This window comes from Beauveria bassiana, assembly GCF_000280675.1.
Source record: "Beauveria bassiana ARSEF 2860 unplaced genomic scaffold BBA_S00027, whole genome shotgun sequence".
Lineage (NCBI taxonomy): Eukaryota > Fungi > Ascomycota > Sordariomycetes > Hypocreales > Cordycipitaceae > Beauveria > Beauveria bassiana.
Window position 1 is genome coordinate 271,053 of NW_007930862.1, and position 24,479 is coordinate 295,531.

The 24,479-nt window shown below is 52.7% G+C and overlaps 8 protein-coding genes across 8 annotated transcripts; 4 read left to right on the forward strand and 4 right to left on the reverse strand.

The window, feature by feature from the left end:
* Positions 1 to 185: 185 nt before the first annotated feature.
* Positions 186 to 2,174, reverse strand: BBA_07755 (TPR domain-containing protein; the record flags this gene model as incomplete). Its single annotated transcript, XM_008602852.1, has 1 exon — positions 186 to 2,174. One exon carries the CDS (start codon positions 2,172 to 2,174, stop codon positions 186 to 188), a length of 1,989 nt encoding a protein of 662 aa, XP_008601074.1.
* Positions 2,175 to 3,916: 1,742 nt separating this feature from the next.
* On the forward strand, positions 3,917 to 6,208 carry BBA_07756 (prolyl oligopeptidase; the record flags this gene model as incomplete). The annotated part of the gene is made up of 4 exons (XM_008602853.1): positions 3,917 to 4,396; positions 4,455 to 5,514; positions 5,580 to 5,743; positions 5,795 to 6,208. The coding sequence occupies 4 exons, from the start codon at positions 3,917 to 3,919 to the stop codon at positions 6,206 to 6,208; spliced, it is 2,118 nt and encodes a 705-aa protein (XP_008601075.1).
* Positions 6,209 to 8,480: 2,272 nt separating this feature from the next.
* BBA_07757 (maleylacetoacetate isomerase) lies at positions 8,481 to 9,107 on the forward strand (the record flags this gene model as incomplete). The annotated part of the gene is made up of 1 exon (XM_008602854.1): positions 8,481 to 9,107. The coding sequence occupies one exon, from the start codon at positions 8,481 to 8,483 to the stop codon at positions 9,105 to 9,107; it is 627 nt and encodes a 208-aa protein (XP_008601076.1).
* A 1,574-nt stretch (positions 9,108 to 10,681) lies between these two features.
* On the reverse strand, positions 10,682 to 11,543 carry BBA_07758 (GPI anchored CFEM domain protein; the record flags this gene model as incomplete). The annotated part of the gene is made up of 2 exons (XM_008602855.1): positions 10,682 to 11,401; positions 11,460 to 11,543. 2 exons carry the CDS (start codon positions 11,541 to 11,543, stop codon positions 10,682 to 10,684), a joined length of 804 nt encoding a protein of 267 aa, XP_008601077.1.
* Positions 11,544 to 12,431: 888 nt separating this feature from the next.
* BBA_07759 (uncharacterized protein) lies at positions 12,432 to 13,858 on the forward strand (the record flags this gene model as incomplete). Its single annotated transcript, XM_008602856.1, has 5 exons — positions 12,432 to 12,512; positions 12,716 to 13,089; positions 13,133 to 13,359; positions 13,473 to 13,574; positions 13,623 to 13,858. The coding sequence occupies 5 exons, from the start codon at positions 12,432 to 12,434 to the stop codon at positions 13,856 to 13,858; spliced, it is 1,020 nt and encodes a 339-aa protein (XP_008601078.1).
* A 29-nt stretch (positions 13,859 to 13,887) lies between these two features.
* Positions 13,888 to 16,089, reverse strand: BBA_07760 (uncharacterized protein; the record flags this gene model as incomplete). Its single annotated transcript, XM_008602857.1, has 5 exons — positions 13,888 to 14,311; positions 14,369 to 14,600; positions 14,668 to 15,183; positions 15,392 to 15,676; positions 15,750 to 16,089. The coding sequence occupies 5 exons, from the start codon at positions 16,087 to 16,089 to the stop codon at positions 13,888 to 13,890; spliced, it is 1,797 nt and encodes a 598-aa protein (XP_008601079.1).
* A 767-nt stretch (positions 16,090 to 16,856) lies between these two features.
* On the reverse strand, positions 16,857 to 19,934 carry BBA_07761 (pre-mRNA splicing factor, putative; the record flags this gene model as incomplete). The annotated part of the gene is made up of 6 exons (XM_008602858.1): positions 16,857 to 16,885; positions 16,962 to 17,283; positions 17,386 to 17,771; positions 18,100 to 18,125; positions 18,308 to 18,614; positions 18,665 to 19,934. The coding sequence occupies 6 exons, from the start codon at positions 19,932 to 19,934 to the stop codon at positions 16,857 to 16,859; spliced, it is 2,340 nt and encodes a 779-aa protein (XP_008601080.1).
* Positions 19,935 to 21,297: 1,363 nt separating this feature from the next.
* BBA_07762 (glycosyltransferase family 39) lies at positions 21,298 to 24,138 on the forward strand (the record flags this gene model as incomplete). Its single annotated transcript, XM_008602859.1, has 3 exons — positions 21,298 to 21,524; positions 21,596 to 21,885; positions 21,947 to 24,138. 3 exons carry the CDS (start codon positions 21,298 to 21,300, stop codon positions 24,136 to 24,138), a joined length of 2,709 nt encoding a protein of 902 aa, XP_008601081.1.
* Between the last annotated feature and the right edge of the window lie 341 nt (positions 24,139 to 24,479).

A 24,479-nucleotide genomic window follows, 5' to 3' on the forward strand; every position in this document is an offset into this window, starting at 1 on the left:
GCTGCACAGCATGTATGCTATATTCATGTATGCTAGTAATCATGAAAACCACTGCAGGATTCTGTAAGAGTCTTGTCGGCGAAACAACGACCGTATCTATAACCGCCTTGCTAAATCACTTTTCCTTTTCCCGCCTCTAACCCCAAATAAACCTATGCATCGTCTTCGTCATTCATTATAAAAATCTATCGCTGCGCAATCGCCAGCCACTGATCAATCTCCTTTGTCGCCAACCTCGGCAGCCCCTTGAACCGCTTCCCATCATACGTATCATCCAGCGCCTTTCGCAACCTCTTTGCTTTCGTCAGCGCAACAATGCGCGCGCCATTCGGATTATTGCTCTGCACAAACTCCTCCGCCTCCTTCATCAGCTCCCGCCTCTTCACCCTCACCTCGTCGCCGTCTGCCGCCTCCGCCACGCACAGCTTGCACCGACACGTAAACCCCCACGTCGTCTGCAGCAAAGCCTGACGGGCGTCGTAGTCGCCATTGTCCTGGTACGCGTGCGTAATCTCGTCGCCGGTGCGAATGTGCTGCAACGCGCGCACCACAATCAGGTCGCCGGCGAAATCCTTGACCGAGTTGGGCATGCACGAGTGGTTGAGGTACGAGGCGCGCGCCCACAGACCAGTCGTGGCGTTGGAGACGTCCTCGTCGGCGGACTGCGGACCGAGGCCAAAGGCGTTGCGCTGCACAATGTTGTGCACCTGAAAGGTATCGACGACGGGGCCCTCGGCGGTTGAGGCGCCGGTCTCGCCGACGCCTTGGTAATCGCCGCTGTCGAGGCCGAGGACTTTGGAGGCCTGCGACGGGTTGTTGAGCAGCTTCTGCACGACGGCGCGGTGCAGACCGGCGGGGAACACACGAATGCTGTAGTCTTGGCCAATATTCACCGTCAGCGCCGTGACCGCGGGACTGGCCTTGTCCTTGCTCGACACTGTGCAAAACGCCTTTTCGCACATGATGAGCTCACCGGCCTTGAAGTCACGCGCGGCAAACAGCCCCCGTCCCGCTCCCGGACTGCTCTTGACCGTCGTCTTGCCGTCAAAGCTCGCCACGTCGGGCTTCCACTGCACCTTGGGCAGGCTGGCGACGACCTTTTTCATGTCGTGGCTGCCCTTTTCCTGCTCCTCCACGCGCTTGGTCGTCCGCCGGATGTTGGTCTGCGTCGTCTTGTTGTCCGGCTGCAGCCGGTCCTGCTCGACAAAGCAACGTTTGGCCTCGACAAACTCGCCCAGCGCGTAGGCGGCGCTGCCGGCGCGAAAGCACGCCTTGGCGTCGAGCGCTTGCTGCTCCTCGGAGGCGCCGTTGGTGAGTGACGCCAGCGCGTCGGTCTTGGCCTCGTCGTAGCGCTGCAAAAGGAGGTTGACGTGCGCGCGGTTGCGGCGAATGTCCTGGGACAAGGTGCTCGCGGGGTCGGCGGCGGCGTCGGCGGCGGCGATGCCCCGCGTGTAGTAGGCGTGCGCGAGAGCGTACTGCTGCTTGCCGAGCGCCGTGTTGCCCTTTTCCTTGCACTGCGCCGGGGTGACGGCCGGGTCCTCGACCTTGTAGTTGTCGCGCCAGGATTCAGGATCCTCGCTAAACGCTGCAACGACCAGGTCCGAGGGGTGGTTGATGCGAACCACGGCCTCGTTGTCGCCGTTGAGCGTGTAATAGGGCTCCTTGATGACAAACTCGGAGCCGAAATCGAGCAGCTCCGTGCCCATAAGCTGCTTGTGCAGAAACATCTCCAACACCACGACCTGGTCCGGCTCGGCCCCGACACCCTCCACCACCGCCCACGACGACGTCTTGAGCTCCGCCACGGGGGAGACGCGGCGCACCGTAAGCTTCTTGCCGCGGTGGTGACTCTCGAGCTGCAGCTCCGCGACCGCCATTGGCTCAAGGTCCGCGGCATCGACGGTGCACGGCGGGTACGGCGCGCCGACGGCATAGGTCATCATGGTCTCGTCGCCCCCCCCCTTTTTCGGGGCCGCGCCGCCAAAGCCCAGCGACGCCAGGGACAGCTCTTGCATGAGAGACGTGGACGTCGCATGCTGAACGAGGCCCCTGCGGTCCTCGGCCTTCCAGGCCTCGCCGGCGCGGGTCTTGCGCTGCTCGACGCCGTGCTCAAACTTTTGGGTGACGCGCTTGGTCTCCTCGGGGGTGAGGAAGACTGTGGTTCGTCCGGCCATGGCTGCTTTTTTGGGATGAATTTGGGGATGGGGTTTTGCAATAAGACACCATGGCCTGGGTTTGTCGTCGAGTAAGAACTTGCTGGTGAACGAATGTGGTGAATGAATGTGGTGGTTAAAGATTTTTTATGGGGACTTGGCGATCCGCGATGATGCTTTAGTCAGGCCACCATAGCAAAACACCAGTGCAGACAAAATCACGGAAATTCTTCACCTAATCATTTGATGCGAATTTATAAATGAGATCATTGTCGATAATTTGGTTCTTCAGGATGACTATTGTTGAGTGCCTATTGGCGCCAGACACTGTCTTGCACCGTGTTGCTCTTACAAGCTCCGCCATGTTTCTTTCGGCTTTATCCGTATGGCTTACCATATTTATTTTTCCCATTGCCTTTATTCAGTTCTCTTTCGACCATTTTATTTTTCTGAGCCTCCATGTCTCATGTATAACGGTATATCTCGGCTTGTATCGACATACTTTTCCAGCACACCAGCAGGAAAGCATAGGTCTCTTGTCTCGCGCTCTCAGTCAACGACAGGCGACACATACCTACTTTACCGAAGTCCGATGCATGCGGTATAGACTAAGTAACTTTGTAATTGGAATGTATTGAAGGAGAACGCAAAGTTCCTTGATCCGTTTCCGTAAAAGTTGGGCTTGACACAATGTGCCTTGCCTGGCCGCCGTTTTGATCTATTGTGGCGCCAAACTAGCAAGTTGCGCCAATATTGCTACCAATTTGGATATGCATCTCGGCAACCATCGGCAAGCAGCGCGACAATACAGATGTTTAATTGGGCAAATATAACCGCATCGCGATCGTTTGCTCGGGAATCAGGTGGTCGAGTCTGTACAAGTGGTGTGACACTGCACGGGCAGGTTTCTCGAAAGATAAGATGGGCTGTCAAAGTGTTACTATAAAGAGAGCTCTTCCCCTCCTTGACAACATCGAATCAGTGAATACACTTTTTTCCAACGAAACAACCGATCAAGATGCAGCTTGTCACCAAATTCCTTGTTGTTCTTGCTGTCGCAACGGTAGGCAGTAGCCTGCCCCGCGACCGTGCCAGTTTTGCCATTGGATCAGCCACGCTATGCAAGTACATGGTACCATGGCAGGTGGAAAAGCCCGGCTACAAATGGATCTGGGCGTGCAAAGAAGACTGTATCTATTGGCAATTATCTGATCCATCACATCCAGAGTGCCTACTCCAGGTGCCCGTCGAGAAGGCTGAGAACAGGTACGTCGCTGATGGAGTGGCGAGTACGGGTTGATGAGAAATCTAAATGCTGACTGCGGAATTCTAGCAGTCACTAATTAACATGATGTCTGGGCTTCGAGCGAGACACTGGCGACAACCGAGACGACAAGTCGTTTCTGAGCGCGTGTGACGGAGAGCACCCCCAAAATGATTAAAATACTAAAAGTTCTTGTTGCCTAAATCAAAATAATTTCACCTTAGAAGTAGCCCCAAACTCTATTGCTTACAATGTGGCAAAGGGGGAGAGTTGCCCTATAAGGCCGCGCGGATAGCATACGCGTCCGCTTCTAGCTCCAGCAACTAGCCTGATGTGACATGTCGCCGATCCGAGGGCACACGTAAGGCTGAACGTGGACACTTGCATGAACCATTTCAACACAAAATTCAAAATTCAACACCAAATTTGATGGCCTCAACTCGGTCTTTCATCTTACTCGTGAATCGAATCACGCAGTTTCGACCGTACGCAGCGCACAATGGTAGTCAATCGCCGGCTCACGGCCGAGTCGCTCAGTGAATGTCCCAAGCGAAGCCCTGTAGTACCAAACTACAATGGCGAATATGGCTTATACACAGTTTCGACGCATGAAATCGGCAGCGGCACTACCAAAAAAGTCTGCGTGATGCAATTTGCCGATAACCAGTCGGTCCAACTAACTGACGACGCCAACGTGCACGACGCCTGCTGGATCCCGCTCACCAACGATGTCCTCTACCTCAGGTCGACGGAGCATGGATCGACAGAAGTATGTTATACAAGAAGTTTTGGCAAGAGTAATTTCAAGATTGCCGAGTTTGATGCAGCTTTGACAAGCCTCAAACTTAAATCACTTGGGAACGGGACGGTAGTCTTCATGGTGGCTGGTCTGTCTGACGGCGACGGCATGCTGTACAATGAAACCACGGACAAGAAGCCAGACTCTGGCCGGCTCTTTAAGACCTGGCACGTTCGCATTGTGAGTATAGTTGACCGCGCCATCGGAGCAAACTTCGCTGACCTTTGTACCCTGCAAGTGGAACGAACTGTACCGTGAGCAGCGATACAGTCTCTGGTACAATGTCTTGCGACAGACCAGCAACCGAAAGTGGGAGCTTCCCGAGATTCTTCACAATCTTGTCCTGGAAGACACCATCGAGGCTCCGTATGGCATGTACATGGCCGGCTTCACCCGGGCCGTGGACAACTTTGACATTTCCAGCTGCGGCGTGGCCTTTGTCGGCAGAGACTTGTCCAAAAAGTCGCCGCAGCAGAGCGACAACTCGTATCCGTACCATGTCGCCATTGACTCGTACACGCTGCCGCCGGCGCAGAAGCCACTGCCCATCTCGGTGCCGCCCAATCTCGAGGGCCAGGCTACGTGCATCCGTACGTCTCCCGACGGCACAACCATTGGTTTTTTGTTTTCCAGAGAGGGCGGCGATCTCGAAAACCGGCACCTTTACCTGTGCTCGACAAGCACCCTCAAGTCATTCAACTTTTTCCAAATTGTCAACCGCACGGTGCCAGACGACGACTACAACCCGCCTACTCGTTTTGATTTTGCGGGAGATTCGTTTTCGTGCGTCTTTATGAGTGAGTACTGCGGTCGGGTCATCATTTCGTACCTCAAGCTGGGCGAGCACAGGAAGCCCGTCGTCATCTTTGATCGAGGCACCGCGGCAGACTATTACCCCATGCTGGAAGGCGACTGGAGCAGGCTACTCGTCTCTAGCAGCACCTTTGTCGACAGCAGTATCTGGCAGGTTGTCGATGTGGGCGAGCAAAAGATTGTCCGCACGATCTCGTCATCGACGTACAACGGCAAAAGGTTTGGTCTGCACACCGGCATGGTCTCTGAGTTTTGGTTCGAGGGCTCCGAGGATACGCTTATGCATTCCTTCATGGTGCGTCCTGCAGACTTTGACGATGAAAAGACGTATCCCTGGATTCTGGCACTCCATGGCGGTCCCGAGGGCGCGTGGACGGATGGGTGGAAGCAGCAGTTTCACGCAGCGGCGTGGGCTGAACAGGGCTACGTCGTGGTGCTGCCAAACATAACTGGCAGTACTGGGTTTGGCACCAAGTTTCGAGACAGTGAGCTCTCAGTCGATGCGTTTTCAGCAATTGATTGCAGGCTAACGTTTGTTGTTTGTTTTTAGATGTGCGCGGTTCGTGGGGCGGACGTCCTGTGGACGATGTCAGTCAGCTCATCAAGCATCTGGAAACTGTACCATATCTCGACCAAAACAAGGCAGTAATTCAAGGCGCAAGCTTCGGAGCGTACCTGATAAGCTGCCTCTTCAGCCACGAAATCATTACCAAGGTAAGCCCCACGTCGCTGTACAAGTCAGCACATGCTGAACATGCCATAAAGTTTTGCGGCGCCATCTGGCACGACGGAATCTTCAGCCTGCCGACCTGGCTCATGCAGACGGACCAGATTGTCAACGATGGCAGTTTTGGCGAGAGCACGTTTCCGTGGACACAGCCCGAGAACCTCGAGCGGTTCAACCCGGCCCGGCCGGAAAGACTGGTCAAGTTTCGCAACGCGCCGCCGACGCTCGTGACAACTGGCGACAGGGATTACCGGTCGCCGACGACGGAGGCACTAGCCATGTTCAAGACGCTACAAGCTCAAGGCGTGCCCAGCGCGCTTCTCACGTTTTCGGACGAGGGCCACTGGATTACTGGACGGGATGAGAATTCGCTGCGCTGGTACCGTACGGCCTTTGAGTGGGCTCACGACTGTGTTGCTGGGAAGATTAAGCGTGGTGACATAGATTATTGAATGCATGGACATTATTAGACTTGTAGGGAGAGAATAGAATTCGATAGAATTCGAAGCAGATTGTTAGAATTGGGCCAGTGCGTTCAGGGCATCAGATGCAAACGCGGCCGAGCAGGTCTCTGAGCGCCAGCGTTGTCCGTAATAAAACCTTTCAGAAATAATGAAAAGAAAAAATAATAATAAAAAAATCAGAGAGAAAAGAAAAACAAAAGAAAGGAAAAAAGAAAGAAAGGAAAAAAGAAAAAAAAAGGAAAAAAAAAAAAAACATCTCATTAAATTTAATCATATAATTCACACATAACACATTTAAATGATACCGAGATTATACAGTTGGTTTTACCGGTCAGTAGTGGCTCGATCTCATCTTGCTTGTATATGTGTACTCGAGTTTATAACAATGCCTTTTTGTAGCACTCTCTCCACGGCCTCTGGAGAACTGACAGCAAGTGTTTGATTATGGCAGGGCTACCTAAGAGAAATAACGTCCAATTTTCCTCTCGATTGTGCCCATCGTCACTGGTGGAATGGGCAAAGTAATTGCTCAGTTCTTCACATCCAAGACAACACTACTCTTGTCGTCGGCCGCACAAAAGAAATGGACGCATTCGCAAAAGGGAAAAATAAAGGGAAAATAAAATAAAGGAGACCCTGCAAGTTGCCATATTGTGCAAACGAAAGGAACCACCGCAATGCCACCCCCAAGCCTTGCAAAAGATCAAAAGAGCACAAAAGTACCTACCACTCGGACTTCCGCGACTGCATCACCGTAAAGCGGCGCGCAGAGGCCACTCAAGGTCCCCGGCACCAATGCACATTTTCATTTTCTTGCCAGAAACGACCGGGGATTTCGCGGACCGCCACACTGGATCGTGCACCTGCTACCTCAACCAACTCATCTGCAAGAGAGGGAAACGACGTCGTCATCAACGACGGGGTCGGACATACTCGGCCGTTTTTACCGTTTGTCTTGCTCAAACAGATCTACAACGCGCACAAAGGAGGCTTCACTTTTTGGGTCGATTGATCTGCACGCGTGGCTCGACAAGGGTATAGTCGCCGATACCCGGCGTTTTGAGATTGCGCTGGGAGGGAGGGAGCACAGACACTGCAAACGCAACGACCCAACAATGACAAAAATAAATAAAAATCAAACGAAAGTAGTTATACGTAATTTGTAATTTGAAAGAAGCTTCGAGAAGGGCGACAAGACCCGATTTCGACCGCGGAAAACCGATACGCCTCGTTTGGATAACAGCTTCGTTTGCTTGGCAGTTAGAGACGGTAGGTAGGCTTCAGGAAACTGTGAACAGATGAAGAGGCACCACTGCGATTTGCCGGACGCCGGACGTCGCACGCGGCGACTGCCGACGGACAAGTAATCTAAATTAATCTATCTATTGTCAGCCTTGATGATCTTTTTTGAAAGGAGTAAGCGATGGAACCAATCAAATAGGCCGATGGCCCCAGATAACCAAAGATGGGATGGATGGATCATGGGACCCAGTTGCCATGTTTCAGTGTCTTGAAAGTTGGCAAGGGATGGGGACAAAGTACATGGCCGATCAACGGCCAACACTATCGTGCGACATCTACTCGGCCAAGATCAATCGAAACTCATTTTGGCTACAAGTTTATCTAGTGAGTTTAGTGTTATGTCTAATTTTTGCTATATTTTTATTACTTTCGTAGAGGAAGTTATCAGTACAACTATTTCGGAACTGCTGTGGCCGTAGACCGGCGAAGTTCTCTCCGCCCCGCCAGGTTGCCAGTCGGCTGGCGCAATCAATCGGAGGAGCTTGGCGATTGTCAATCGGCTTGCTTTTCTTCGTTTACTCCTTTGTCTCGTACGGGAGAATCCGTCTGAAACATTGGTCCAGTCCCCCCAATCAACGCCACGCAGAGCTCCGCTTTCTCATCGGAAGCCACATGGCGAAGAAGGGGGGGAAGTTCAAAAATTACCTTGGCCGTGTCACTAGCTTTTCTTGAACCAGTAGCCTTTCGAGCCTCGTTTACAGATGGTCTGTGGTATGGCAGGTTATTCTTGTCCGGCAATCTTGTGTATAAGAAAGCAAAAGACCCGTTGTAGCTTCTGTTGTGGAAAAAAAAAAAATCACCACACCTTGAAGCAACAGTCTCTTTTTTAATCTTCAACATGAGAAAGCCAGATACTGCCATGATGGCCGGCGAATCATACTGCCTACACACCTTCTTTTCATCCTCGTCCTGTCAACGAATCAGGATAGCCGCCCATCTCAAATCCATCCCTCTCACCATGCTGTACCTCGATCTCCGCGACGACACCAAGCACATCAGCAACGACTCGTCCCGCAGCGCCGCCCACGTCCCTACCCTCATCGTAACCCACAGCGACGGCACGTCCACCGCCATCCGCCAAGCCGTCGACATTCTCGAATACTTTGAGGAGCGCTTCCCCGACACCTGCCCCCTCCTCCCCTCCTCCGCCAGCCAGTCGTCCCGGGCCCGCGCGCTCGTCCGCGACTTTGTCAACATCATTGCCGTCGACGTCGTCGAGCAGCAGCAGCAGTTCTCCGCCGGCGGCAGCAGCAACGCAGTCTCCAATCGAGCCAGCGTCACGGGCCACGGCTTCGAGGAGCAGCATCAGCGCGCAACCGTGGCCTTTCGTCGCGTGCTCGCCTCGTACCAGCAGCTGCTCGAGTCGGCGCGCGGGGCCGACGCAAAGACTTGTCTGTACACCGTGGGAGACGCCATCACGCTCGCCGACGTCTGTCTTGTGCCGGCCATGGAGCAGGCCGTGGCGTACGGCGTCGACATGGCTGGCCTGCAGCACGTTGCCAGGATATACAACCACTTGAAGAAGCTTCCGGCTTTTACCGATTTTGACTGGCGAAAGCATGCGTCGGCGAATCGGCGGCTGTAATCTCAGTCGAAGAAAAATAGATTGTGCTTTTTTTTTTCGCGTTTTCTTTCTTTCCTAGGCGATTGTTTTGAGTGGCGTTGTTTAGGTGTGGTATTGGCAGACAAGAGCGGGCGCACAGCAATTTGTCGCAAACAAGATCAAAATCATGTTTTATGTTTTCATAGTTACTTGGTTCAATAGATTAATCAATGTATAATTCATCCACTTTATTATGGATCGATCTAAATCTAAGATCTAGCGCTCCGCCGTTCATAACGTGATGTGGGATGCCCGTGGCCGCCCTCGAAACGTCAGCCCGTTATCTCAAAAATCGGAGTGTGACCAAACTTGACAGTATCAGACGGCTAGAGCTCTTTGCCGTAAGTGTCTGCCCCAAGTCTCAGAATCTCTCTGCCATATCGGCATATCCTCGTAGTATAGTCACAGCCATGGAGCACTTGCCCCTCGCCCTTCCGCTCTGCAGACTACGAATAGAGTTCCCGTGAGATTAGAAGCCGTTGTACCGCAAGGAACTTTGCAGATGCTCGGTCCGCGGCGGTGGCAGCGTGGCGTCTTGAGAAGCGACGGAGCAAGGCAACCCTGGTCAGGCCGCGGCAGAAGCCACGCAACTACTGTCAATCTTGGCACCAATGTGAAGACGGCAGATTTCCCAGCTCTCTGTCTGCTCGGCAAATGCATCGGCGCTGGCGCCGCGCTCGACGAGAAACCTGAAATGCGCCCCTCGTCACCGCTTTTTTTTTACGGCAAGCCAAGACCAAGGACAGTCGGTGAACTGTAACTCGAGTCTTTTGTAGGGAGCATCTGTGACGCATGCGAATCGGCGTCAAATTTCAGCATACGGCGTACCAAGCAAGCCGTAGCCGCGTCGCGACCGATGTGCAGCTGAGTGTCATATCGCACTGCTGCTGCTGCTGCTGCTCGACAATAGCCGCGGCTCCATGCGTTGCATTAGTGACATTGACGTGCTTGCCAGAGCGGTTTTAGAAGACAACTTTTCCAGTGCCAGGTCGAATACTTCATCGCCAGCGACGCCAAGCAGGGTGCCGACTTTGAAGGATCGTGACTCGCTGTGGGCGGACAGGCCTCCAGCGTTGTTACTGTAACCTCGCGAGTGTATGCATCATTATAGTGAGGTATCAACCAGCCTCAGGCGACTCATGCCTTGCATGCCTGGGGTTCTTCTATTGATGATTGTTTTCTCGCTTTGCAGACAGGAGGATCAGGGTCGTGAATAATTGTCAAGGCAAGTTGAAGAATACCCAAGATATATAATCCCATTACCCTGCACCGCTAGTAGTAGGCCTGCTAATCTATGCAACTTCATCCTCGGTCGCGAAATTCCAACTCTACCCCCATTGCTCCTGGTTTCTATTCTACTGTACTACAGTTGTGCTGGACTGCGTTAGTAGGATCGTCCCGAATATTTTTCTTATAGTAGTAGTGTAGCGGTGTTCTGCACTGGGCTCTAATGAACCTAGGCCTAACTATGAAAGAGTTTTTAGTATAAAGAGAAGATGTTTCTCGAACTTTGCGCCAAGAGCTGACAAGATGATAAATCAGTCTAGCCAAGATCCTCAAGGCAGCTCTGCCACGGGATTTCCTTGTACTTCCGAAAATTGCTTTGGTGGTGGTATAGAGTTGAATGTTGAATTCTGATGGTCGGTTGTTTCCTCCACATCTCGACTCCTTTTGCCAGCCTTTTTGCCCCGTACGTAAAAGAACGAAGCAAGACCAGTAATTACGGCGATTCCGCCTAGCCCAGCGCCAACACCGATGCCTGCTGTGGCGCCTTTGGAAAGGCCGCCGCCATCACTGGAGTTTGATTGGCCAGTGGTAGTCGGCAGCGTAGTAGAGAGATGTGGCTCTGAGTTGCCACTGCCGCCAGTGCTGGACGTGGAAGTGGCCGACAGGGACCCTGATGGATCTCTGCTCGTTGATGTAGTGGAAGCCGACCTGGATGCTGAAGCTCCGTGTTCTGAGGTAGTGGTGATCGACTCGGACCCCGAACTTGCGATTTCTGAGGTAGTGGCAGCTGGGTTGGACTTGCTAGTGGGTGTATCGGTGACTGCACTTGTGGAAGTGTCAGGGTGTGTCGTGAGGCTCTGGGAAGCACTGGTGCCGCAGAGCGAGTCGCTGGCATCGAAGGCTTTTGAAAGATCGTCCTTGGAACAGGACTTCTCAATACAAGGCCGGGCCTGGCTCTTTATTTTGTCCCGGTTCTTTGGCAAGCAGGCGCAGGTCAAGTCGGTCAGAGAGCAACCAGTCGAGCTCAGCGCAGGCAGAAGACATGTGATCTGTGAGCGTCAGTGACCTGCAGGGTGGCATCTTTCCGGAGTAGAGTAAGAAGCGTACAGCACATTGGGGTACATCAGAGATATCGGGGGGGGATTGAGCGGTGACTAGTCTGGCACAAGCGAGAAGGATAATGGCTTTCATCTCGACAATCTATACAATTGCCGTTAGCTGCTAACTAAAAGTAAAGCGGAGAGAGAGTTAGGCGATCGGCGATCGGCGGAAGGCGGAAAAGGGGGGCTCGTGAACAGACGAAGTGGCCTGGGGGCTATAAGAGTGTAAATGCACGTGCTACACCCCTAGCGGTTCGTTATTAGGTGCTAGAGGGTTGGTAGCTACTATAGCCCTATAGCTACTTTTTCATGCATATCTCCTTCTATAATATATAAGTTTCATTATAATATCAAATATAATAGAAATTTAAGATATTAAAAAAATAATTAATAAATATTAAGGATATTCTTAGATTTTTATTATATATATATATATTACTTATTAAATATTTAAGTAGTTTCTTCTAGATATAATAGTTTTTTTAATTTTAAATAATAATTTTAAATGATAATTTTATATATAATCTTTATTTAATTAAATTAAATTATATAAATAATTTAATTAAACGTTATATTTTTAGGTTTTAAATTTAAATTTAAGTATTTTATTCTATTAAAAGTATCTTACTAATCTTTTTAAAAAAAACTATTATAAAATTATCATTACCAATATCTAACGCGGGCGAGAAGGCATCTCAAGTCTCGCTTATGCGATGCATATATTCACAGGCGAAAAAGGTTATTATCTAGATCAATGAGTCAGACAGCCATCTTCTCTGTGTCGTTCATTATCTCCGTCGGATTGTCAAGGCTGAGTCAAACATCAGCGACAATCAGCTTTAGACATTGTTCGATCCCCCTCGGCTGGGACGCTCTCAAACGTCTTCTAGCGTGCGATTAGTTTCACAGGAGATGGGTTGTTCAAGAAGCAGTCATTCCAAAGGAAGCAGTTTTTCTTTGCGGCTCAAATGTGATGACTATGGACGAACGATTCAGTGGAGTCGACCTCGCGACCAGCGCACTGGTCGCTCGACCAAAGGACATGAAGATACTCAATGTTGTAACTATTGGCTCAATTAGGCCAACCCTGGCTCTAAGACAACCAAAGAAAACGCTCTGCGATGGCCCGGAGCCTCCTATGGCTATTGAAGAACTTGCATTCAACCCGAGCTACTATGGCGCATGACCAGGTCTACGGATTACTCGGTCTTTGCAGCCTGGAAGAGGCTTCCGGCAATCCGATTCGATACGACTTGGAACCAGATAAAATTTTCAGCATCTCTGTCAAAACGCATGCTCGTCTCTACAACGATTTGGCATTTCTGGGGCTCTGTACCCTTGCGCAAAGAGACCATCCCGGCTCGGGAGCGTCACATGTGCCACATCGACCTTTTCAAGGCCCATCTTGGGAGCCTAATTGGCATTCAACACAACTTCGGCGTTGCTTGGGTCTTCACGGAGTGGTTCATGACGATCTTTTCAACGCACCTGGCTCGATGGCCGTTGAATATTCCATTCAAGGGAAACGAGCTGGCCGTGTCAGGAATCTTCATCAACAAGATCCGAGCCCTGGGAGACTTTTGCCTCAAAGGTCGACACCTCGAGTTATCGGACCCAAACTCCAGGCTGTTTCAGCAGTATTTCGACTTTTGAGAAAAAATCAGAAACTGACGACGAAAGTGCGGCATACACCAGCAGCGAGAGCAAGGTTGAAGCGTTTGCATGCACCTTGAGCCTCCTTGGTGTTTATCTCGATCCTGTGCCTTCGCCAGATGTCGTCATTAGCAAGAGTGTTACTCGGCATATATTACCCGGTTTGGAGGAGGCATCACCTCGGGGATCGTCTTGGCGAACCGATGAAGAGTGCTCAAAGCTTGGTCATGACTATACATGCCGAGGACCAAACCGTAGGCTTTCTCAAACTGCCCTTTGACGGCATGCACTCGTTCCTCAACGCTGCGCACAAGCAGTCCTCGTTGACGGGTTCCGATTTTTGGCCACTCGTACGACCGCAGCACAGAACGTCTCGTGGTCGTGCTGTTGAAGTCTGCGCTGTTGAAGTCTGCTTTGCAGCACGACTTGGCGTTTGATGAAATCATTCCATCATCACATAGCCGCTATGGTATGTGTACAACTAACTGTTTCAGAACAATATTTCAAACAAAGACAGGCATTTCCGAAGTGAAATCGGTCGGCAAAGAGCAGCTCAAAATTTGGCAGACAAAAGGTTTACGAGCACCGGTTCGCTACGCCATTACGGCCAATGTGGCCATCGACATGGTCAAAGGTCTGCAAAAAGGCTCTCCAGAAACCCAACTCCAGATTCTCATTACAGGGTCCGCACATCTCGTCGGTCAATCTCTCGGCGCATTGGGCGGCGAGGAGGTCGTAAAAACCACCAAGTAAATTTACATCACATCTCATTACAAACCCATTTACTGCAACCGCCCCGTCTCGCCTTCGCGCTTGTGCTCACTCGGCACCGCCGGCACTGACACCGGCCGGGGCTGCGGCTGCGGCATCCTCCCCACGTCGCGCCACGCCTGACAGTGCGGCGGCCGCCAGCGGTGCCGGGCCAGCCACGCGTGGATGTCCCTGTGCTTCATTGACAGCAGGTAGAGGGCGCGAAAGTCGGCGTCGTCGCCGTTTTGCCACCTCACCATGGCCTGTCTGCCCGGCGTCGGGGCCATGTTGTACAGGTTGAGCGGGTGGCGGTACTGAATCTTGTCGCCGACGGCGGCGTGCGCAATCTGCCGCGCCGAGGCAGCATCCTCGATGCCGATGGCGGGCGCGAGGAAGCGAGGCAGGATGGCGGCCTGGCTGAGCGGGTACAGACCACCAAAGCTCCAGCCGACGAGGCTATATGGGTATTAGCAGAGGGAATAGACAAAGAGGTGCAGACTGGCGGCATCGTACCATTCGATATTGTGCTCTCTGTCGACGATGATATTCTCGGGCACAAGGTTATTGTGAGCAATGGCATAGGTCTTATCGTCTTGGGCCGAGCCGAGAACACATTCGAGCTGCGCCAGTTGGCTCCAGTAGTCTTCTTGTGTGGGTATGCTGCCGAGGCCGGGCGGTCCTCGAGGCGCAATCATCAACTTGTCATGAATGAGTCGCGAGTAAAAGTGTCTAGCCGTCTCATTACCTACCATGTTGGTTAGCCATCTCCCACTCAACTATTCGGTATCCACCGGGTTGCGCCGAGTACTCACAGCTTTCTAGCGAATCCTCAATGAGCTCCAGCTGTATTTGGAAAAGCTGGTTCAGCACCCGCATGCGCATATCCATCGGCGGATAGTGGGTTGTCCACGCCAGCGGCTCGCCCTCGGTCCACGTCACCACCAGGAACGGCATCCGAATCGGATTGTTGAACGAGAGATCAAACGCGATGCACTTTGGCGCGTACCGAAAATGGATGCTTTCCAGCTTCTTCAGCGCGTAGAGCTCGCGCCGCACCATATTTTGCACATTGTCGGGGTGTGTGGCTATCGGCCACTGTTGCTGGACCTTGAGGGCGATCCTCGACCCGTCGTGTCTGCGGAACCTGAAGAGGGCGAATCGGTAGCTCTGTGTTTGAGACTCGTAAACGAGCTGATCGCCGAGCTGCAACGCCGCCAAGGTCAGCTCCAGATTCTGAAGACTAACGTGGTGCGGTGGTGTTTGCGGCGGCGCAGACCGTGCCGGGCCTGCAGAGTTGGTATAGTAGTTCATGACGATATCGCGATAATCTGTATATTGGTGTCAGTGCTTACGCAGAATGGCGCAATCTCTTCCACCGTGCAGACGTAGCAAACATGCGCAGACACGGTCGAGGAATGGGAAACAGACAGACGTTCATTAAATGCTGCGAGGCCGTGGTAAACTTGTGCGATGCCTCATCAGATACCTCTATCATACAGCAACATCGTTACATATAAAAGCCGGCTTTTCAGTGACACGCCTTGCCATACTTTCTCAGTCGGTGGTAGTTGTACGGCAGCGGCGCTAGGAATCCTGCACCCATGGACACGAGCGCCGAGAGCCAAAATGCGGGCGAGTCAAACGCCACCGCGCCGCCCGTCAAAGAGTAATCAACCATGTTTTCAGCCAGTTCCATCGTGACCATGGAGATGAGGCTCATGCCCGCCGCCGTCTTTGCGGCCGCCGGCCAGGACAAGCCGTCGCGGCCGAGCCGGAGCAGCACAGTCTCAAGAACCATGGATGTAGATATGCCAGCCGCCACTATAAGAATCACATCGTTAGCAAACATGTCATGCAGAGTCTTGTTCGTGATTGAAGAGACAGAAATACGTACTAGAGATGCCCATGATGGCGGGCATGCCCAGCTCCGGGTAGTGAGTCTGGAGCAGCCACATGGCGCTGAAATCGCCTGTCGTGCACCCGACGAGGCAACGGAGCGTGTTGAGCGACGCCCTGTGCCACGTCGGCCGGGATGACCAGAAGCCTATCGATGGTGCAGGCTGCGCGCCGCCCTGCGGCACCGGCTTCTTCTTTGACGCACAGCATTTGTCTAGGCGCGACGTGGAGTGGGCAATGGGCCGGGACAGCAGTGGAAAGCATGCCCCAGCTCTCCATGTTCGTGCGTGAGAGGAGAGAGCTCGGCCCGCTGTCCTCGATGCCGTGTGACAGTTCATGGCGGGCGGCAGCGACGGGGAGGGGGCGGGTGCAGCAGGCTGTTGGTGATGAGTATGTTGGATGCGGGTATCCGCAGAGGAGGGTGTACTGTGACTCTGTTTGGTAGGGTCGGTGCTCGTGAAGGTGGGTGATGGGAATTGGGTGGTTGTGTGCTGATGTTGTTGAAGAAATGAGGCAAGTCATTAATGAGCCCACTTGCGTTAAACCTGAGGCTGTCACAACCGCACAAATGGCGCAGAGGCGCAACACGATTAGGGATGCAGATACTTTAGGGCGATTTCGGCTTAAATTGACATTTCACCAAGTCCAATCCCATTCATGTCTCTTTCTTCGAAGAGCATTCTACCTCTGAGTGCTACTGATAATCACCATCGCGTTACTTGCGGGGAGCCGCTTTACTAACAATGCTGACCCAACCACCATGATGCGCGAATTGAATTTTCTTTTGAACGTAAAATCGCCATGGTCGTGATTCTCAGTTTTGCTACGATGCAACGTGGTAGTGTCCTCCGCTTTACGTTCTTTCTTTCACAAAAGTACTCCACGTTCTATCCCGGCAGAGAAGACGGCGAAACGATGGCCAGAAGAACTCCAGACCAGGCCAGTGACATACCAAACGCAATGCACCTTGTAGAAACATTTAGATTAAATATGAGCAATGACCTTGCTTGGCTAATGTCAACCTGAGCTTCGTGTTAATAAATGTTAAGCCGACAAAAGGAAACATCCCAGCTTCCTTCATTTCCACCTCTTTCCCGCTCCATCTTCACCAAGCGTTTCGGTCCCAATTAGGGTCTGTAACAATGTTAGTATCGACTCCCTGCCGAGTCCATCCCCCTCGAGTTCTCGTCAAGTTCCGTTCATCACGTACCCTGTACGAAAGCAGCGAGTACCTTACTGCCCGTCTGCAGCAGCGGATGTCCCACCACAATTTTGAGGAATTTTTCCAGGCCCGCGCGTCGCCCCTCAATCACGTCGTCGCTGAAGCGGTTCGTAAAGACCTTGCCGGGCAAGGGCGGAATGGTCACGCGGGCGCTTTCGCGCTCGAGAATGTCGCGAAAGTACTCAAAGTCTGAGTAGCGGCGGCGGACTGAGCTCTGGCGCAGCTTAAAGGCGGGGATGTTGGTGCGGCACTGAATCTCGTAGTCGGTGTACATGGAGCGTCCCATGCCGTGCGTTCGCGGATTGCGGACCTGTTTTCGTTCGTTTGGGGTCAGTCAAGGAGCTTATTCTTCCTGTTTCGAATGCTGCCCGCGGGAGTAAGCGAGCTGCAAGGTGCGGAATGCCCGTCTCACCTCAATCTCGAGAAAGTTCTCTGGCGGGCCGTAGATCTCGTCGAAGCTCTGCTGGCGGTGATCGGGCAAAGCTTGCATGATTGGCCGGTGCAGATCGGGGCTCTTGGGGGGCGGCGAGGTACCGGTCGGAGGGGAGGAAGCAGAGGGCTGGTTTGAGCCGGCGCCCGAGCCGGCAATCTGATGGCCCGACAGTTTGGCGGTTTTGAAAATGAAACTGGAACTCAACGTCTGGGCAACGGCAAGCGCCCCAAGTTGTGGCACGCGCTCGTGGATGGCCTGGCGCAACGGTAGTTGGTACGATTTGTCTCGTTGGTCGTTGCGGTCTCGCTCTTCTATGCACCGTCCACTGCCAAAGAGATCGGGCGACGTCAAGAGCGCTTCGGAAGCTGGTTGTAGGAAGAAAGAAGAGTATGCGCCGCTTTAGTTTGATTGGATCCGAAGCTGTACAGATGATGCGGAGAGGAGCGTCATTCGGTGTCGGCTGCAGGTGGGGTGGGTGTCTTGACTTTCCTTGCAGCTTCCAGTGTGAGATCCCCACCCAACCAATCATGCGTCCTCGCCTAGGTAAGTAGACCTCTCCCACCTGACAGTCTCTACGTTGTGACATTGATGAAGAAGCGGATAAGATACCGGCAGAATAAAACTCTGCTGCCCAGGTATTAGTTGGATTCACTCAGCTGTCTGCTATCGTTACACTGCTCAGTCGTTGAGCACAGCCCCTCTTCTCCCCGCTTGCCCTCCTAATACATTGTAGAAACGTGAATTTTCGCCGCCTTCAAGATGCCATGAAAAAAAGAAAAAAAAAAGAAAAAAAAGTAAAACGCCAAACTGCCCAAGTTCAGATTTGGTCAAGTCCCCGTGTGATAAAATATCGAATATCCCAAACTTGCACCTTACTAAGCCGCTCCATACTTGGAGCTACTTCTTGTCTGCAAACTTTTGGTGAATAGCGCGAATTTGCTCCTCGACGTTCATGCCTTGCAAATGGCTCATGTGTGCCTGGCTCTGACCCTCGGGATTGCCATCGAAGCTGTTGATGGCAGCCTTTTTCCTTCGAGCAAGTTCGTCTTCGGACACGGCCTGACCGGTAACGGGATCAAAGACGTCGCTACGCTGGCTGGCGAGTCGCTTCAGGTTATTGGCCACGTCGACCTGTGACATGTTGGATGGGGCATGACGGGCGTCGGCCTTTGATTTTTGTTCCTTCCATCGAGGATCCAAAAGTTCAACTAAAACATATTAGCGCGTGCTGTATAGCTTTGCGGCGGCCAAGACTTACTTCTCATATGCTCCTCCATTTCATTGATAGGAATCTGTTGCTTGCAATTCGGGCACATTGCAGTTTGTACCTTCTTAGCCTTTTGGGCTCCGGGTACGTAATTTTCTCGAATCTTCATCGGAGGCGCACCGCCACGGGCCACGTTCTGAGCTTGCTGCATTCGAGCCTGGGCCTCGGCGCGTTCCTGTATTCTACGCTCCTCGTCGAGCTCTTGCGCGGACTTTTGCGGTGGTTGAGGTATCTGGGGCGGATAGTGTGCTTGATTGTGGTGTTGAGCATAGCCAGGGTAGGCTGGTAGCGGATAGGCTGGCGCTGATGCTGGCGCAGCTGCAGAGTAACCGTTTTGCTCCAGCTCTTCACCAGGCATGGCCTCCTCAATGCGCAAGTTGGCACTGATGGAGGCCTTGTTTCTGTCCTCTAGCGAGGCGTATTGTAACTCGGAGAGGTTCGTGGGTGGCGGCAGATTGGCTGTCTCGTCGCCGTCGGTAAAATTGATGGTCTCGACAACGACAAAATCGCCCCAGTCGATGCGCGCAAATTCTGCCTTGGCTTCTTGTTCCTGCTCTTCCTTCTGTGCCTTTTCCTGCTCCTGGAATTTGATGTATTCGCCTCGTTGCCTTGCGCGTGTGAGCACGTAGAATTTGTCGGCAATGTTCTTCTCGAGCTCGGCCATTTGCTCTTCCTGAAGCTTCCCGCCCTCGCCGCCTAGGCCGCCCGCTCGTAATAATTTCGTATATTGGTCGATTATGTGTTGGAAAAAGTTGTGAAACGTGTGGTTGGGGATGAGAAACTGGAACTGCGGATTGCCACCCTCGCGCTGCGCGAGTTGCGTCATGAACTGACGTCCATTCTTGGCTACGAAGAGGGCCGTAAGGCGGATAATGTCCAGATCTTTCTGATTGATCCTGGGCATACGCGCCGAAAATTGAAAATCGGGTGGCTTAGGAGGGCCTTGGGGCTTCTCGGGCTCTTTTGCAGCCTCTCCCGCGCGACCGGCAGCAACGTCCGTTCCTCGTCCAGCGCGCACCTCGGTCAGGCGCCATTGGTAGTATCCGTGGTAGGCATCTTCAGGGTTCAGGAAGCTAAACTTGGAATTAGTTTGCTCCTTGTCGCGGATGCGGTCCTCGAAGACGGCGCCGTTACGCGCGACGTAGCCGGCAGTCTTTTCGAGAATGTTGCGAATTTCGCGAGGCGGCAGAACAACGCCGGCGGGGGGTTTGATATCGTCAACGGTGGCAGCCGAGTCGCCGTTGGTCCCGTTGGCAGCCATGATGAGGACAGGAAGCCCTGTAAGTGGCGATACGAGATTGGGTGGCTAGTCGCAGAATGGCTGACGGCTGCGTCTTGGAAATTTCGCGATGCGCGAGCTCGATGCAGGAGGCTCCAGGAAAAATCGGTGGTAGGTTAACCCGGGGAAGCTTAGTCAGGGTTTTTCTCGAACTCGCGTTTGACCCAGGGGCACATAACTAGTTAGTTAGAGGCAAGACAACTCTACAGACTAATACGGATACTATTAACAGTGGGCCGCTGGCATAATAGAACTAATAGGTACTGATCGCCTTGCTAGGTCCGATTTTCATGGACATGGGAAACAATTCGTCCAAGATGTGTCGGATGGGCGGAGTTGATGATGTTCAAGTGCAGCCGAAAATTTCTCACGGAGTCGAGCGTTATTACTGCCTACGAAATAAATAACCATGAACTTGTATTCGTGGGGAGTGGACATTTGGCACGTCCCTATGCCAATTTATGGCCCAAAGCGCAACCAGCTCGTATCCACGAGGCGAGGCGAGAACGCCCCTGATGTGCGGCTGATGTGGTTTTCATCCGGTGTTGCGGGATGCAGTGTCGTTGACTGTCACATCAGCAACAGAACAAATTGACATGTAAAGATTCAATACATGACTCTGTGCAGTTTGACGCGTATACTACTCGGTTGACGTGATTATACATTTTCCAGGGCAGACTATCACAAGGGAGCTACATGGCATGGGAAGGGCACGGGCAAATTCCCATCTAAAGCGGCCCTGAATACACCCGCTTTAGTGCGCCGAGCCGCCCCGCCTCGCGTCCATGGGAGCCCTTATATGGAAACTGAAGCCGGATTTAGAGGGCATTTTCAGCGCTGCTCAGTTCAGTTCCTCACTACAACAGCCGCTAGCATCGCTGAAGCATTGCCCCATCAGGCTGCGCTAGCTAGAGCTGTTAAAGCAGCGCACCTCCAGCAAGGGGCCTCAAGGCAAACCTTCGCCCCATCAGGCCAACGTAGCTTTAGCCTTTCCGTGATGCGCGCGCTGCATCACCAACGCCTCTTTTCCTCCTCCTCCCCTCCCCCTTTCTTACGCCGACTTCATCTCCACCCTCCCGGCTTTCTGCTTTCTTGCGGACTCGTCGTGTTCTTTTCCATCTATCATCTTCTCTTCTTGATGGGGTTTTGTTTATCAGCAGTACCTCTTTTAATTTGGTCCTGTTTGGCGCTGCCCGTATAGGTTTACATTCACCACGCTCGTTCAGCTTTCCTTACCGATTTCCTCACACTTCTCTTCGACTCAACCTGACGTTACCGCCTCGAATACGATCGAAATATTCCATTGTCTTGATTGACTCGCCTCTCCGCAGGTTCATACGCTACAATGGCCGGACCAAGCTCGGCTCGGGGCAAAAGCCCCCTGCCACCAAAATCCCAGGCTGTGGCCAAAAAAGACACCACTTCGTACAAGTCGGATGGTGTAGAGGATAATGATATCTTCTTGCTCCCGGGCACTGACTACCTCGTGCTTCTTGCTCTGACAATTGTCGGCGCTGCGGTGCGCATTTTCAGAATCTCGCAGCCTTCCAGCGTTGTCTTTGACGAAGTCCAGTAAGCCTACGGCTCCCCTCGTCAATCGACTGACTACTCCTCGACCGAAACTGACTGCGCTTTTTCTCCAGCTTTGGTGGTTTCGCTTCCAAGTACATCAAGGGAAAGTTTTTCATGGATGTTCACCCTCCCCTTGCTAAGATGCTCATTGCCTTGACTGGCTGGCTCGCTGGCTTCAACGGCGATTTTGACTTCAAGGACATTGGCAAGGACTATCTGGAACCGGGCGTTCCCTACGTTGCCATGCGCCTCTATCCCGCTCTTTGCGGTATTTTCCTCATTCCCTGCATCTTTCTGACTCTCAAAGCCGTCGGTTGCCGTACTTTTACTGCCGCCATGGGTGCTGGCCTGATTATCTTTGGTGTGTATCACCAAGCCTTACGCGCCAGTGCAAGCACAATCGCTAACACTTGACTACTCAGAAAATGGTCTTCTTACTCAGGCTCGCCTTATACTCCTCGATGCTCCTCTCGTCGCCGCTACCGCCTTCACCGTCCTCGCCTTCAACTGCTTCACCAACCAGCATGAGCTCGGTCCTGCCAAGGCTTTCAGCTTTACGTGGTGGTTTTGGCTGGTCATGACGGGTCTGGGACTGGGCATCACTGGCAGCATCAAGTGGGTTGGCCTTTTCACCATCGCTTGGGTTGGTGCTTTGACTCTCGTCCAGCTCTGGGTCCTCCTTGGCGATAACAAGAATGTCTCTCTTCCCACCTGGGGCAAGCATTTCGCTGCCCGTGTTTTCGGCCTCATTGTCATCCCCGCTGTCTTCTACATGGCCATGTTTGCAATTCACTTCCTCTGCCTCGTTAACCCCGGTGACGGCGACGGCTTCATGAGCTCTGAATTCCAGGCTACCCTCAACCACAAGGGTATGAACGATGTTGCCGCCGACGTCCTGCTGGGCAGCCGCGTCTCCATTCGCCACGTCAACACCCAGGGCGGCTACCTGCACTCCCACCCTCTCATGTACCCTACCGGCTCCAAGCAGCAACAGATCACCTTATATCCCCACAAGGACGACAACAACATCTGGCTGCTCGAGAACCAGACCCAGCCGCTTGGAATCGATGGCGAGCCCATCAATGGAACCCACGCCTGGGACAACCTCCCTGAACCTCAGTACATCAAAGACGGCACCGTTCTTCGCCTCTTCCATATTCCTACCTTTCGCCGTCTTCACTCCCACGATGTTCGTCCTCCCGTCTCTGAACATGAGTGGCAAAATGAGGTTTCTGCTTATGGTTATGAAGGCTTTGAGGGTGATGCGAACGATTACTTCAGGGTCGAGATTATCAAGAAGCAGTCCGACGGTGCCATCGCCAAGGAGCGTCTCCGTACCATCGAGACCAAGTTCCGTCTCGTTCATCTCATGACTGGCTGTGTGCTCTTCTCCCACAAAGTCAAGCTGCCTGACTGGGCCTCCGAGCAGCAGGAGGTGACCTGCGCCAAGGGTGGCAGTCTTCCCAACAGTTTGTGGTACATTGAGCACAACGAGCACCCCAAGCTTGGCGAGGATGCCGAAAAGGTCAACTATCGCAAGCCCGGTTTCTTCGGCAAATTCATTGAGCTTCACAAAGTCATGTGGAAGACCAACGCTGGCCTTACCGACTCTCATGCCTGGGACTCCCGCCCTGAGTCTTGGCCTATTCTTCGCCGCGGTATCAACTTCTGGGGCCGCAATCACACCCAAATCTACCTTTTGGGCAACCCCATTATCTGGTGGTCCGTCACTCTGACCGTTGCCATCTGGGTTGCCTTCAAGGGTATTGCCATTCTCCGCTGGCAGCGCAGCTGCAATGACTACTCTAACCCTACAATTAAGCGGTTCGACTACGAATTGGGCAGCTCTATTCTAGGCTGGGCTCTGCACTACTTCCCCTTCTTCCTGATGAAGCGTCAGCTCTTCCTCCACCACTACTTCCCGGCCCTCTACTTTGGTGTCATTGCTCTTAGCCAATTGTTTGACTTCGCTACCGCTCGCTTCGGCGGACTCGGCAAGAACATGCCAGTCATCAACCGCGCTGCCACGTCTCTGTTCCTGGTTCTCGCCATTGCCGCCTTTGCTCTATACAGCCCTCTGGCTTACGGCAACGAGTGGACCAAGGGCGAGTGCAACACCCTCAAGCTCTTCTCCAACTGGGACTTTGACTGCAACACATTCTACGACAAGTACGAGGAATACGCTGAGGCACGTCGCGCAATCTTAAACGCTACCGCTGTCACTGCCCCCGCTGTCGAACCTTCAGTTGTCACCAAGGAAGAGAAGGTTGAGTTCCGTGATCAGGATGGAAACCTCTTGAGCGAGGAGCAGGTCGCCGAGCTCAGCGGTAAGGTTGATCTTGAGACCAAGTACGAGACAAAAACGCGCGTCGTCGATGACAATGGCGTAGAGGTCCCTGCTCCCGAGGATGGCGGGGAGGGCAAGCTCGGCGGCGCCGGTGTTGCCCCTCCACACCCCGATGTCGAGGGCGTGGACGAGAAGACTGCCGCTGGCAAGGACGCGGGCGCGGCGAAGGAGTTTGCCGCCAGCCGCGACGGCGAGAAGGAGGCCGAGGTCTCAAAGGCCAAGCCTGCCAGCGAGGGCAAGGAGGCTACTCGCAAGGACGAGTTGTAATCGTCCAAACTCAAAAAAGCTACCAGAGAGCCCATAAAGCCTTTGGCATGATGAATTTTGAAAGACGTCGATTTTTTCTCAAATGTAATAGTGGGAAGATTAAAAAAAGCTATAATTGTACGCGGTCACTTTATTGTTAACATGTCGTTTCTTGCCGTATGAACTGCGGGTTGTGTTCAGAATCGGAGGAATGTTCATTATAATACAATCTACACGAGGTTGATGATGAATTTCCTATTGGCTTTTTTTCCAGTGATGGATATGACGTGCAACATGTTTGGCACAGGCACACAGATGCATACAGATCTGCATCGAATCAAGGCAGTTCAAGTCCCGTTGAT